At 36.3% G+C, this 16,335-nt stretch overlaps 1 protein-coding gene and 1 non-coding gene across 2 annotated transcripts; one reads left to right on the forward strand and one right to left on the reverse strand.

Moving 5' to 3' along the window:
* Positions 1 to 3,263: 3,263 nt before the first annotated feature.
* LOC131600868 (small nucleolar RNA R71) lies at positions 3,264 to 3,370 on the reverse strand. Its single transcript, XR_009283472.1, has one exon. It is a non-coding gene; the product is annotated as a small nucleolar RNA R71 (small nucleolar RNA).
* An 847-nt stretch (positions 3,371 to 4,217) lies between these two features.
* On the forward strand, positions 4,218 to 6,851 carry LOC131597525 (uncharacterized). The gene is made up of 2 exons (XM_058870218.1): positions 4,218 to 5,591; positions 5,940 to 6,851. Exons 1-2 carry the CDS (start codon positions 4,218 to 4,220, stop codon positions 6,849 to 6,851), a joined length of 2,286 nt encoding a protein of 761 aa, XP_058726201.1.
* The last annotated feature ends 9,484 nt before the right edge of the window (positions 6,852 to 16,335 follow it).

Below are 16,335 nucleotides of genomic sequence, written 5' to 3' on the forward strand. Positions count from 1 at the left end.
CGTTCTTTTCAAAAACATCTTTCGAAAGATAAACAAGCATTTTGTATACATCCACACACGGATCATTACAAAATTCAATTTACAAAAGTATTTGAAACCACATATGAGCATTCTAAAGCAATTGAAAAGTCATCGAAAAACAAGTGAGCTAAGCAAACTTAAGAGCCCATGGATAACCATGGATACAAAGGGTGCTAACACCTTCCCTTTGTATAACCTACCCCCTTACCCAGAATTTCTTAAAGGTCTTTTTTCTGTGTCTTTTATAAACCTTTCCTTAATTGGATAAAATAAAAGGTCGGTGGCGACTCTGTGAATTTTCAAAATGCGAAAGCATTAAGCGATAAAAAAGAGTCAGTTCACGTATCTCTACAGAACAGAGGTATGGCCCGGAATTAAAAAACGGAGGTCCACAGGGTCGAATTAGTATAATTAGGGATCTTAGTAGTAGGACTCATGGGTGTTTATTTTGTAAAAATCACTCAAAAAACCACACAAGTACCAAGTGAAAAAGAAACAGTTGTCATTGAGAATTTACATGTAACACCATTTGTAATTTATATTTGTCTCAGTTTTACAAATTCAAGTCATTTACATATATTTTCTTCTCGGGTCTTGTCTTTTATAATTAACATTGAAGCCTTTTAAGTCTTTTTGTTCAGATTTTGTCTTTACATACTGCATTGTCTTTACATTAGTTTTACATTCGAAGTATTCCTTTAAACTATGAACTTAGTCATAATAATCATAAACTTTTAGAGACATGTCCTTATAATCAATCTAATCGACCCTGCAAGTTACCAAAATACATTTAATAATTTGGAAGACTAGCGGTTGTTTACCAGAAATAACTGTAAACAAATTGGCACGCCCAGTGGGACCAGTGTCATAAAGTTTAAAAGTTTATAAGTCTCATTTATATTGGTTTGTTCGTTTAATTTATAATATACCAAGACATTGTATGAACCTTATGAGTGGTAAAACTACTAGCAGTTCACAACCAATACCTACAAGAAAATATAACAAGAGAATGGCAAATACTGCCAATCATCAAGGAGGACAAAATCCTTCACAAGTTCGACCAATGTTTCGACCTCTATACCAGGTTCTCAGGCCATGCTTACATCTACATAATATATGGCCCTAAATAGTTCTCAGGCCATGCTCGCATCCACGGGATCTATGGCTACAAATAGTTTTATAGCAATTTCCATGGGAACTATACCCACAATTAGTTCGACCACTGTGCCTCCTTTCTTGAGTATAACAGATATCCCATCAAATAATCAAGTTGGCCCTTTTTCCATGTATCTTGGAAACCAGGCACAACCTTCGACCCCTAGGCCACCTGTTTTTGAGAGTTTTAGGCCTTGGAGGGAATAGCCATATGGAATGCCATCCACTTATATGGCAGGATTACATAATGGCACGACCATATATACACAACCTAATATGGCCACTTTTTCGCCAATCCAAAACGCTAACTCTATGGGTCGAAGTGCCCAAAACCAAGGTCCGTCGAACCAAATTCCTACATTAACAACCAATAATCAGCCAATGTTTAGGCAACAAATGGAAGCTAGTAACCATGATATGGTTGGGGTTCTTGCTCGTTAAATTAACACCATCTTCTCCCCTTTAATCCAAAATGTCAATAGAACTAATCAAGAAAATACCCAGTCCTATCAACAGTTATTAGTGCAAATGGCGCGTATAGAAGATTTTTTTGGGGCTCCCCAACCATCAGGACAACATAGGAAAAACCATGTAGCAACTCAGGAAGAACCAGCTATTAACCAAGTTCAACCACCCAGACAGAATATCGTTGAAATAGATATGGGGGCAGGGGTAAAACGGTAAGAGATTCGACAACAGGCCCCTGAAGACTAACCTAGGAGATTAGTGATGGTTAATAAATATTAAAATGAAGATGAAGTAATCCATATGGTTAGACAAGATAACATGGTGGCAAAAAATAATTTAACTACCGTGATCGAAAGAATTATGGCCCAAAACAACATGAACACAAGGTTCCGACGCCCAAATTATACATCTCCTTTGGTAGACTTTATTTTACAAACCGAATTACCAAGGGGTTGTAAGATCCCTAAGTTTACTAAATTTTCAGGGGATACCAGTGAATTGACTGTCGAACACATAGCCAGGTATTTAACCAAGGCAGGGGATTTGGCGAATAGTGAGAACTTAAGGATTAAATATTTTCCTAGTTCGTTAACAAATAATGAATTCACATGGTTCACCACTTTGCCACCAAACTCTATAGATACATGGCCTTATCTAGAAAGATTGTTCCGTGAACAATTTTACATGGGGAAGACTAAAGATACAGGGGATTTGGCGAATAGTGAGAACTTAAATTACGACCCGCGTCGATAGTTTACTAGATCCCCGACGTCCGACTATTACATACCGGTATAATTTCCCTTTTGATTTAATTTAATTCTATTCATTTATTTCCCCCGTCTGATCTTAATCAATCAAACGATAGCCTTATATTTATGTAGTGATAATTAACTACATTAGGTCGATTCTTAGTCCTTTGGGTTCGATATCTTTTAAAACTACGGGATAAACTGTGCACTTGAATTCATAATCACAGACATACCCACTTTGTCGCGATCAAGTTTTTAGCGCCATTGTCGGGGACTAATTTAATCGATATCATAATTAACTGTTACGTTGTAGAGACTAAGGCAAATTCAAATTACTCTAATTCCTTTTGTGCATGCCAAGTACTCGCTCTCGAAGTGAAGACTTAGTGCTGCCAATTCCCGAACCGGAGCGTTCTATCACTGTATCACGTCGGTTACGACGAACTCGTACTCTTGTTCCTAATCCTACTTCTGAACAAGTTGAAGAATCAACCATGGGAGAACAGCCGCGTCCTCTCAAGTCTTATGCCATTCCTTCGCAAGCTGAACCATACAATAGTATTGTTGCTCCTGTTATTGAGACAAACAATTTCGAGCTAAAGCCATCTTTGTTGTCAGCAGTACAACAAAATCAATTTTCTGGAAATTCGACGGAAGACCCTAATCTTAATTTGTCAGTGTTCTTGCAATACACACACTGTAAAAGCATATGGTGTCAATTCAGAATCTATCCGACTACGCCTTGTTCCTTTTTCACTGAGGGATAGAGCTAGAGCTTGGCTCCAATCTTTACCCGTAAATTCTGTCACTGCTTGGAATAAACTTAAGAAAGTCTTCCTGGCACGATATTTTCCACCTTGTAAAACCGCCACGCTAAGATCCCATATCAATGGGTTTAGACAAAAAGACAACGAGTCCTTATTCGAATCGTGGGAGAGATACAAGGACATGCTGAGACTCTGTCCATATCATGGATTAGAAGAATGGTTAGTTATCCATACCTTCTACAATGGTCTCCTCTACAACACAAGACTTACAATTGACGCCGCCGCAGGTGGCGCACTGATGGACAAAGAATATGCAGATGCCTACGCAGTTATCAAAAGTATGGCTCAAAATCATTATCAATGGGGAAGCGAGAGAGCTGCGTCAGAAAGAACTTCTAGAGAGAAATCTTCAACAAAGAGTGGTATGTACGAGATAAGTAGCCTCGACCGCGTTAACGCCAAAGTCGATGTCCTAACTCAGAAGATCGAGAATTTGACTGTAGCACCTATAGCCGCTGGGGCTGCTGTTTCTCTAAATTGCGAAATATGCAGGATGTCTGGACATGCTGCCCCCGAGTGCCATATTTTGGCAGGAGTTTCCCCCGAACCAACAAACTATGCTCAAGGAAACCCTTACTCAAACAAATATAACCCAGGATGGAAAAATCACCCTAACTTCTCGTATAAGAACAATAATGCCTTATATGCGCCTGACCAAGCACCTAGTATACATCCTAGATATCAAAAGGCACCCTTCTCTGCTCCTAACGTCCCTAGGAAGTCTAACCTAGAATTAATGATGGAAAATTTCATAGCCACTCAAACTCAGACTAATAAAGATTTCCTAAACCAAAACGTACACACTATTGAGCAAATCAGACAGTTGGAGACTAAAGTAGACGCGCTGGCCACTCACAATAATATTCTTGAAACACAAATCTCTCAAGTGGCACAACAACAAGCACATACTACTGCACATGCCGGGACATTTCCTGGACAGCCACAACCGAATCCAAAAGGACATGCTCATGCTATTATTCTACGAAGTGGTAGATAGATGGACGAACCAACTGACCCTAGGCTTAAAAGCCCTGCTATATTCCAAAACCCTAGTAAAACAACTGAGGAGGAAAGTGGACCCAAATATAAATCAAGTAACCTAAAAGAGAAAGGGGAAAAGGAAGGCGAGACAGAGGAAAAAGAAGCACCATACGTACCTCCACCAACATATAAACCACATATCCCGTACCCTCAAAGAACCGAAAAATCTAAAAGCATAGGGCAGTTTAAGAAATTTGTAGAACTTCTTAAACAATTGAACATTACAATTCCTTTTATAGAAGCTATTACACAAATACCCTCATATGCTAAATTCCTAAAAGAAATCCTATCGAATAGGAAAAAAATAGAAGACAGTGAGACCGTAACTCTCACTGCCGAATGTAGTGCGATAATTCAAAATAAAATGCCACCTAAGCTAAAAGACCCAAGGAGTTTCTCCATACCTTGCAATATAGGAAAATTTGTCATAGACAAAGCTCTGTGCGACTTAGGAGCTAGTATTAGCCTAATGCCTTTGTCCATTTGTGAGAAACTTAACATGGTAGACCTGAGACCAACCAAAATGTCAGTACAACTTGCAGACCGTTTTGTCAAGTATCCTGTAGGTGTTCTTGAAAATGTACCCGTCCGCATCGGACAATTTTACATACTTACGGATTTCATAATTATGGACATAAAGGAAGACGTCAATACCCCTATAATCTTAGGAAGACCGTTTCTGGCTACCGCTGGAGCTATTATAGACGTCAAGAAAGGCAAGTTGACATTCGCAGTAGGTGAGGAGAAGGTCAAATTTATCCTAACACAATTCCTTCAAGCCCCAGCCATAGAAGATACATGCTATCTAGTGGACGTTATTGATGGATGTGTAAGAGAGATAGGATTATCAAAAGAATCTTACTTTGAAGTTATAAAAATTCCGATGCCCCTGATTTTGGAAGATGATAATTGGCGTCTGGAATGTCGAGATGATAGCTTAAGCGAATGCTTAGCTTTAACACCCAACCCTATGCCTTACCCTAAGAAACCAACCTTGGACCTTAAGCCATTACCCAAGACTCTTAGATATGAATTCCTGGACAATGAGCTCAAAAGACCAGTAATAGTCAACGCAGAGTTAGGAGGAACAGAAACTGAAAAAATGTTACAAGTGTTAAGAAAATACCCATCTGCGTTAGGATATAACATTTTTTATCTGAAATGGATAAGTCCTTCCATATGTATGCATCGCATCATGTTGGAAGAAGATTGCAAAACCTCTAGGGAACATCAAAGGAGGATTAACCCTATCCTGAGCACAGTAGTTAAAGATGAAGTCACCAAACTTCTAAATGCAGGAATTATATATCCAATCTTTGATAGTCAGTGGGTAAGTCTGGTCCATTGCGTACCAAAGAAAGGAGGCATAACAGTTACTGTAAATAAGTCAGGAGAATCTATCGCTGAAAGAGTGGTGACTGGTACAAGGATGTGTATTGACTATCGTAAACTGAACAAAGCCACGAGGAAAGACCATTTCCCTCTTCCCTTTATTGACCAAATGCTCGAACACTTAGCAAAACACTCCTATTATTGCTACCAGGATGGTTACTCAGGATTCTTTCAAATCTCAATTCACCCTGATGACCAAGAGAAAACAACCTTCACGTGCCCTTATGGAACATTCGCTTATAGGAGAATGCCTTTCGGATTATGTAACGCCCCAACAACATTTCAGAGATGCATGATGTCAATTTTCGATGACTACATAGACAACATCATGGGAGTCTTTATGGACGACTTCTCTGTGTGTGGGGGGGATTTCGAAGGATGTCTTTCAAATCTAGGAAAAGTATTGGACAGATGTGTACAAGTTAACCTCGTCCTAAACTGGGAGAAGTGTCACTTTATGGTTAAACAGGGGATTGTACTTGGACATGTCGTCTCCGAAAGAGGGATTGAAGTCGATAAGGCAAAAATCGAAGTAATAGAGAACCTCCAACCCCCAAAAACAGTTAGAGAAATACGGAGCTTCTTAGGACACACAGGTTTCTACAAAAGATTTATAAAGGACTTTTCTAAGATCTCTAAACCTCTGACCAACCTCTTAATGAGAGACGTCGAGTTTAATTTCAACAATGAATGTTTAGAAGCCTTTGAAGTACTAAAGACAGCCCTCATATCTGCACCCATAATGCAACCACCCGACTGGAATTTACCATTTGAAATTATATGCGATGCAAGTGACTATGCCGTAGGAGCAGTCTTAGGCCAAAGGAAAGATAAGAAACTCCATGCAGTATACTACACAAGTAGGACCCTAGACCCTGCGCAAATGAATTTTACCACAACCGAAAAGGAACTCTTGGTCGTGGTCTTCGCGTTAGATAAGTTTCGTTCCTATTTGATAGGAGCAAAGATAATAGTTTACACCGAACACGCAACCATTAGGTATCTACTAGCTAAACAAGATGTAAAACCGAGACTATTAAGGTGGATCCTACTGTTACAACAATTTGATTTAGAAATCAAAGATAAAAAGGGAGCCGAGAACGTAGTAGCCGGCCATTTATCTAGGATGGAAGGTATTAAACCTGAAGAAACACCAATTAACGATGATTTCCCTTATGAATGCTTAATAGCACATTAGAATCTGAAAGCGACACAACAGAACAACCTAAAGCGCAAACCGAAGTCGTTAAAACACTAAGCACCGGAACCACATTGCCATGGTATGCTGACTTTGTCAATTACTTAGCGGCGAGAGTGCTTCCGCCTGACATGACTTATCAACAAAAGAAGAAGTTCATCCATGATCTTACACAATATTATTGGGATGAACCTTTGATGTTTAAGAGAGGCGCCAATGGGATATTCCCCCGATGTATTCCGCAAGAAGAAATAGAGAGTATAATACATCATTTCCATGATGCCCCCAATGTTGGGCATGCAAGCACATCAAAGACGTGCGCAAAGATTTTACAAGCCGTCCTCTTTTGGCCTAACCTGTGGAAGGATGTCCATATCGCTGTTAAAAATTGCGGCCGCTGTCAACACACTGGGAACATATCTAGGCGAGATGAGATGTCTCAAATGGGCATTTTAGAAGTAAAAATCTTTGATGTGTGGGGAATCGATTTTATGGGACCCTTCCCATCTTCCTTTGGAAACAACTACATACTTGTTGTAGTCGATTACGTGTCTAAATGGATAGAAGTTGTAGCATCACCAACAAATGATGCACAAGTAGTAATTAAGTTGTTCAAGAATATAATCTTCCCGAGATTTGGTGTACCAAAATTAGCTATTAGCGATGGAGGATCCCACTTCATATCCAGGATTTTTGAAAAACTCTTAGTAAAATATGGAGTCCGACACCGTGTAGCAACACCTTACCACCCACAAACGAATGGACAAGTTGATGTCTCGAATAGACAAATTAAGCAAATACTTGAAAGGACTATTGCCACATCTAGGAAAGATTGGTTCACTAAGTTACACGAAGCATTGTGGGCATATAGAACCGCCTACAAGAAACCTATAGGAACAACGCCTTTCAAATTAGTATACGGTAAATCTTGTCATTTACCGGTAGAACTAGATCACAAAGCCTACTGGGCCATAAAAACCTTAAACTTAAGCTACATTGCCGCAGGCGAAAGGAGGCTAGTAGATATTAACGAGTTGGAAGAAATTAGATTAGATGTCTACGAGAATGCTAGGATATATAAAGAAAGAACAAAGAAGTGGCACGATAAGCGCATCTCTAGGAAGGAATTCAACGAAGGAGATGTGGTGCTATTGTTCAATTCTCAACTTAAGCTCTTTTCGGGAAAACTTCGTTCAAGATGGTCTAGTCCATTCGAAGTTACCAAGGTATTTTCAAGTGGCGCTGTCGAAATTAAAGGAAAATCAAGCGATAACTTCATTGTAAACGGGCAGCGATTAAAACATGACCACATTGTTGAAAATAAAGACTACGCTGATAGTCTTAAGCTCGTAGAGTTAATCGTCGAGTCGAAGAACTAACTATCGATTCGTCGAGCTTGCGATGTTAAACAAAGCGCTTTCGTGGGAGACAACCCACCGTTTAACTTTAACTTTCATTTAAAAATTACTTTAATTTTAATGTTTTGTTAAAAAATATTTTCTTTTCTTTCTATTTTTCAAAATACTAACTCCATTTGTTTTAAATGAAACTAACTTAAAATTCATTATGATTTTAAAAACTTCCAGGGTACTAACCTCTTTTCTGACTTTAGAGATGGACTTTAGTGATGATATGGTCGTTGATTTTTGGAGTGGGGATCAACAGAGATGCTATGAGATTCTGGCACAGCGTGAGATGGGTCTCACCGCTTTTTTACATGACGCGACTCTGACCGTTCTAGGTATCCGGGAAAGTGTGCACTTTATGCTTCATCAGATTGGATGGGAGGATATCCTTACCACCCGTACACCCACTTTCCGCAACCTGACTTTAGAGTTTCTGAGTTCCCTCCGATATGAGCCTATACTTGGATTCGGATTCAATAGAGGAAGAGCTTTATTCAGGTTTTTTGGATTCACCTATTGTTTCACCACTCGTCAGCTGGCCGAGTTACTAGGATTTCCTAAAGGCATGGATGTTTTAATGGAATTCGATGATGAGTACTTCCCTGATAACATAGTTGACTACTTTTGGAGTACCATATCTGGTAGAAATCAGAATGATCTACGACCCTCTTCGGAAATCCACAATCCTGCCAATAGGTATTTCCACATCATACTAGCTTTCACTCTTTTTGGGAAACCTTTATGAGATACGTCGGTGACTAAGGATGAGCTGTGCATTATGTTGTGTGTTTTCCAATCCAGACCAGTTGTAGGAGTATCATTCATGCTTTCTAGGATGGTCGTTCTAGCCCAAGACACCATTGGTCCTATGCTTGTAGGTGGTCTTGTCACAAAGATCGCCCGTTCCCTGTCCTTAAGAGCACCGCTTGCTAGATTAATTCCTTATGGAGGATTCAAATCCATGGACATCGAGTTTTTCTTCAACAAGAGCCTGATTAGTAATTATGATTCTCCACCTTATCAGCTTTTAGTGAACTATGAGCCCGTTCATCACTTTGCCTTACCTTGCATTAGGTTCACAAGTGTTCACAAGAAAGAGAACTGGCTATATGACTTGGAAGGACAAGGTGAAAATGATCTCGAGGAGGAAGAAAGTGATCCGATGACACCAACTGGCTACCATGACATTGATGCTACCCCGGATGAGGATGTGCCTATGGTTGACCATACTGCTGCTATTAAGACCCTTCAGAATGATGTTGCTGTACTTCGTACCGACTTAGGGAGACTCCGAGGAGATTTCCACAGATTTATGGATTTGGTCACGGCAAATCTCGACAGTTTATATCAACATTTTTCAGTCCGTCCCTGCTCCGAAAAGTGGCTAATTGAAGACCTCTATTTTAGATTTCTAACTCTTACATTTTGACAATGAGGACATCGTCTAGTTTAAGTGTAGGGGAAGGAAATACTTAGTTAGGATTTACCATTTTAGTAGTTTTAATTTTCAGTTTTTCAATTTCAGTATTTTAATTAGTTAGTATTTCTATTTTTAGACAAAATTTTAATTCCAAGTTTTTAATTTTAATGAAATTCAACAGTTTTCTTTATTCTGGTTTTTACTTTTCTCTGCTTTATTTCATCTACTAAATCCCAATTGGGTGTGTGTCCATTATAATATTTGCTGCTATCTGCCATAGTTTAAAAATAAATATTGCTGCACTGCTATATTTGTTGAACACAACACAATTTTAGTCTGCTACCTATACTCTACTCTGCTACTGTTATATAACTATACTTGTATAGGCTATTTATTTATTTTGGGTACTGAGAATTTTATACACGCCCCATTATATACTTTGACTATCAGTCAAAGTCATTTATGTCATTTATGTTGGTCCAATAATATAACATGCAGCTTGGTCAAAGAATCTCTGCACACGTCGAACCAACACGCAACACACAGAGGGACAATGATTTTTCTATCTCGCATGCAACATGCACACCGCCCGTCATAGGGGACCCTACGCCGACCGTCCCACTCACCAAAGTGACGTTCGCCACTTTTTCTTTAAATGCAGAATGGCATTTGCTTCGTTCCCACTTCAAAAAATTTCTCTATTTTCTCTGTGTTGTTCAAACTTCTCCTTTGAGTGCTCATTTATCCAAATTTTCTTCTCATCTTCCTTTCAAACTTAACATTTATTTCCATTTACTACTCATTCAATCCATTTCCAACCTTCATAATCCTATATAAGGAGGTTCTGGAACGTAGTCCTAATTCCCAACTGACATAGGCTTTTGGATCTTTAAAACCGGCTTAGAAGCTTCTCCATTTTGTGATTGTTTGAGTTGTTGGTCGTTGGAAGTCATTGGTGATCAAGATGAGTGAAGAAGATGAAGAAATTGAAATGGGTGTTTTAGAGAAATAAAAGAGAAGAAAGTTGTGTGAAAAAGCGAGAAGAAAATTTTTGAAAGTGACAAGAGTCACTATTTAAAGGACCGAAGTGTAGCCCCTTCAAATTTCTAAATTTCTTCTGAATAAAATTAATAGGGCACGTGTTCAGAAGTGATTGGTTTCTCAGGCGGTTGCGCGGTTAATAGCCCTACTCCTAGTTTTTAGGAGTAATGATTAAGCGTAATGGCGCACGTATTGAGGAGACGTTTTAAAAGAAACGTCATAATTACTATGACGTCATTTAAAACCTCAGAAAACCAAAGGATTCAGTTTGTCGAAATCTGTGATGTCAAAAAATGACTATTTCTACATGTTTTTCGAAATAGACATTTATTGGGGGAAATTTGTTAGCTGGAGATTTCGAAAAATAGAAGTTACTAAAAAGCTGTATGCTTCAAAGGAAAAAATAAAATAAATAGCTTTATAAGGCTGTTTCCTAAGTTTCTTTATGTCAAAGTTTTTAAAATCGAAGCAAGGCATGGGTTGTGATATCCTCGAAGTCGAAGAGACGAAAGACTTAGGGTATTTTGAAGAATTTTGAAAGATACGTGTTGGAAAAGTCACGTTATATTGCATTTCAAAACTTCGAGCGAGAATGTTTCGAATTTCAAAAGTGATGCATTTTATTAGAAAGACACGTGGAAGCATCAAGGAATCGAAGCGCATGCAAAAAGATAACGTGGCATTCTATTAGAATAAGATCGTTAGGGTCGAATTAGTATAAATAGGGATCTTAGTAATAGGATTCAGGGATGTTCATTTTGTAGAAATCACTCAAAAAATCGCTCAAGTACCAAGTGAAAGATAAAGAGTTGTCATTGAGAATGTACGTGTAACACCATTTGTAATTTATATTTGTCTCAATTTTACAAATCCAAGTCTTTTACATTTATTTTCTTCTCAAGTCTTGTCTTTTATAATTGTCATCGAAGCCTCTAAGTCTTTTTGTTCAAATTTTGTCTTTACATACTACAGTATTTACATTAGTTTTACATTCGAAGTATTCCTTTAAACTATGAACTTAGTCATAATAATGATAAAATTTTAGACACATGTCCTTAGGGTTAATCTAGTCGATCCTGCAAGTTACCAAAATACATTTATTAATTTGGCAGACTAGTGGTTGTTTACCAAAAATCACTGTAAATAGAACCTCGCTTTAAAGCTTAGACAAATTCACAAATAGTTTTATAAAAAAAGGGTTATTACCATTTTACCCCTTTGCCATTTAAGACATTTCTGGTTTTCCACCTGTAAAATATTTAGAAAAAAAAAACAATCTTGTCATTTCAAAATACTAACAATTTAGGTTGAGGCATCCGTGATGGATGACGATGATCAAGACTCGTGAGAATGATATCCTCTAATATCTATGACGGGGAAACCTTGTGGGTCCTTTTCCTTTATTGAAAAACCTAATGAGAATTTTTTTCAAATTTCTATTACTAATTTCATGTGGTAATTGAAAGGGGTTGAAAGACCTAACAGTTCAAGGAAATAACATGGAGAATGAATCTCGGATTGTGTTATAGGAATAATTGAGACCCTGAGCTTTGCGTGTACCAACTCTCACAACGGTAGGCTTGTGGAGACTAGTGGTTTTAGTGTGTTATCGTAAAAAATATTTAAAGATTGCCACATAAAAGGTTTTGATAATCATAAGTTACAATTGAAATCGTAACTAGATTTGATAAAAGATCTATAGAGATTAAGAAAGCGCTGAAGGGAGCGACTGTGGGAATGAGAAAGCTTTGACGAGTATGACGATGACTTCTGTGACACCTTATTTGTTAGAAAATAGGTGAAACTTTTTTTATTTGAAAGGGACTAAAATAATTTAGTTCATACAAAAATTAACAATTTTTGTTAATTTGTTATAGAAATGCCATAGTGCTTTTAGATAAGTCATATTTTAGGGTTAACATTTCGTTAGCATATGCTAAAAAAAATGCTATTACACATATTTTTTATTTTCTAATATTTTTGTTAATAACATGTAATAGAGTTTGAAATGAAGCGTTATTATAGATCTCTGTACAAAACTATTAATGGAGCTTCACAAATAACAAACTAATAAAAAATAAAGGAAAAAATATAAGAGAAAAAAATGCATTTTTTTTCCCAAAATATAAGAGAAAAAATCATCTTTCATTTCTTTGCAATAAAATTAAATGCAAATTACATTTAACTTACATTGTCTCTCATCATTTCTATAACCAACAACCAATTAGAAATTTTTTTACATCTTCCAAAGCATTTTATTTCAAAAAAACCATAAATTAAATGATTGTGTTTTTACTTTTCTTAATAAGCGTGATTTTATTTTTTTCTCTTATAATTTGGGACGGAGGGAGTATTATTCATTGTAGAATAACTCTCAGCACAGTAACTCATATTTTAAGAAAGGATAACATAAGTAGAAATCGTAAATAGATGCTTGATGAGATCAACATGGAAGGCAAGGCTATTGAAAAGCTCATTTTTTAGACCATTTGAAGTTATTTCTGGTGTAACATAAATCTTCAGAGTTCAACTACCACTTCCTCAGGAGCTTAAATCATGTTTAAAACATATTGCATTACAAATATTAAAGTGATGAAAATATATATATATATATATATATATATATATATATATATATATATATATATATATATATATATATATATATATATATATATATATATATATATATATATATATATATATATATATATATATATGAAAAAGCCTTAACTCCGCCATGTAAAAAGTTATGACAAGACTTTTCTAAATCTAAATTAGTAAACATGAAGACGACTCACAACCACCACTGCGAGTATAAGAACATCATAAGTGCATGTATATATTGATGGTGAATTTGATACAATCAATGGAAACGGAGTGTCAGTTTCGTGTCATAGTTTAACAAAAAAGTATTTTTGGGTTTCTATAAATCAATTTATTTTGTAAGTATTTCATTGCTAAAAATTTGTAAAATAATTTATGAAACTAAACTGAGATACAAGCACCAAAATAATTCCTCAGATGGGCAAAGCCACCACAAAAGTCACACACAAACGATTGACCTCAACAATTTCTCAACATGCAATGATTCAATTTTAACATGCCAAACTCTTTTGTTATTTGGTTTAAACCAGGTTCCAAAGCTAGAGAGACGCCATATGATCCGGTATTATACCACTAAATTTTGCATAACAAAAAACCTAATTAGACAAAAATCGAGATTTTTCATAAACTAATATCTAGTGGAATTTGAGAGGGGCTGAAGAGTTACCATTTCAAGGAAGTATCAAGGCAAATGATTCTCAGAACTATGATGCTAGAGTAGTTGAGATTGGGAGCATTTTGTGTATTGGCTCTATTAGAGGTAGGCATGTGCGAAGATTTTGCGAAATAGATTGATGGTTCTCATATATATATGGTCATCGAATTGGGGAGAACCTTCGATTTAAAGAGAAAAATAAAGTATGATTCAATGAGAGTTGAGTGAGGATGAATGTTTCTAATTTCGATGAGGGTAAAGGTGGGGACTTTAGAACTTCAGAACGGTGAGGAAGAGTTCTTTACTTGGTGATTGATGAATTTTAGAGTTTTGAGTTCCCGAGGGTGAGAGGGATATCATGTTTTTATTTGAAAACTTTTTGTTTTTTTTTTTAATTTGTAAGAACCTAAAATAACATAAAAAGGAGATTTTTTTTTAGTTTGGAAGAGCGTGAAATAAAAAAAAAAGTCTTAATTTTAATTTTGATTTTCCTATATTCATTATGATAACGTTTTAGTTCCCACTAAAAAACAATTTTATGGGCCCCTAGTATCAGATTTCATTGTAACATATTTTTATTGTTGTCACGTCATTAAAAGTTTAAAAATTACTTTCTTAAATTATTTTTTTAATAATTTTAGTTATTTCATTTTATACATATTTATTTAGAAATTAAATATAAAATTCTAAAATGCATATTTGAGCCTAAGGTACAAGTTCTTTATAAGAGCAGACCAACCTAAACATTACAACAAGCTTGGTGTAAGAGTCTTTTATCAACACTATTCTTTGGACTTAAAATTAGATGTGGGACTCACTACAACACGGAAGCCCTATAAGAGCGCCTTTTTGGGCTTTAAGAGCGCTGCCAAAGCCAGCGCAGGCGTAGGTAACGAAAGCGCTTTTAAAAGCGCTCTGGTAGCTCCCCCTATAAGAGCGCTTTTTCCAGAAAAGCGCTCTGGTAGACCCCCAATATAAGAGCGCTTTTTCCAGAAAAACGCTCTGGTAGACCCCCATATAAGAGCGTTTTTTCTGGAAAAAGCGCTCTTGTAGCCCCCCTATAAGAACGCTTTTTTAAAAGCGCTTTCGTAGGTTGCGTTTTTTTTATTTTTTTTATTTATTTTTTAATCTTAGGCAGCGCTTTTAGTAATAAGGCGCTTTAGTAGGTGGCCCTTTAAGTGCGTTTTTTAAAAGCGCTGTCGTTGCTAAATGAGGTATTTTAAAGTGCAACCTGTAATTTCACCCTCCCAGTTCGACCTGTAATATTTTCGACCTGTAATATATTTTCAACCTGTAATATTTTCGACCTGTAATATATTTTCGACGATATATTTTCAACCATAGGTAGGACTATATATATACTAATATAATACCATTATAATATCCAAAAATATATATATACATCATTATGGTTCCAAAATTATATATATACATCATTATAGTAACCATATATCCTAGAGTACTATAATATTATACTTCAAATCGACACAAATCTTACATGAATAGCTGATGAATATAAAATTGACACAAATCCTCTTTGATTTAACTTAAGTCTCGTGTAAGAAGCAACACGGAATTCGTCAAAGTACTACAGAACAATAACATAATATGAATGATTTAGTCAAATGTAATAAATTATAAGAAGTTATCTAATTAAGTTATAAATCCATACCGTGATTGGAATCTCTAATTGATTCATTTGAAAGATTTCTTTCATAAACCTCAAAACATAGTATCCACAATCTGAACTGTTTCGCTGTATCGGACACTACATAGAAAAACAAATAAGATTTTATAGTTTTCTTGTTTTATCAAGTAGCATAAATATATAGGCAAAATTGTGAAAAATAATGTACCTGCACTTTGATCCAAGTAATGTTGTTTGATTTAGTCCGGGATACCTGTGCGTCTCGTTGACTTCGGAACACTTGTATTGATCTAACAAAAATATAAAAGCATATATTTAGATCAATCTCACAAATAATTAAATATATAAATATACAAGAATATTTAGAACGATCCCACTTACAAATCAATCATTTCCTTCATAGCTGGATAATTGCTCCACTCACCATCTACCGAATTCAGAAAATATACCACTTCTCTTATCGGTTTCACTATGATACATGCGTCTAAATCTAGGAATTATAGGAAAATACCATAAGACTTTGGCCGGAGACAACTTTTTCTTATATCGAGGGGCACTGCATTTTGGACACTCATTCAACGCTGCATACTCGTTTCGAAACAAAACGCAGTCGTTTGGACATGCATGTATCTTATCATAGCTCATGCCAATAGAGGACAACATCTTTTTAGCCTCATACGTCCGATTGGGAAGAACATTATCATCTG

This window comes from Vicia villosa, linkage group LG4 (assembly GCF_029867415.1).
Source record: "Vicia villosa cultivar HV-30 ecotype Madison, WI linkage group LG4, Vvil1.0, whole genome shotgun sequence".
In the NCBI taxonomy this organism is placed as follows: Eukaryota; Viridiplantae; Streptophyta; class Magnoliopsida; order Fabales; family Fabaceae; genus Vicia; species Vicia villosa.

Coding starts and splice junctions, on each gene's coding strand:
- LOC131597525 (XM_058870218.1), top strand. CDS start 4,218: ATGGACGAACCAACTGACCCTAGGCTTAAAAGCCCTGCTATATTCCAA. Junction 5,592..5,939: donor CAATCTTTGATAGTCAGTGG/GTAAGTCTGGTC, acceptor ACAACATTTCAG/AGATGCATGATGTCAATTTT.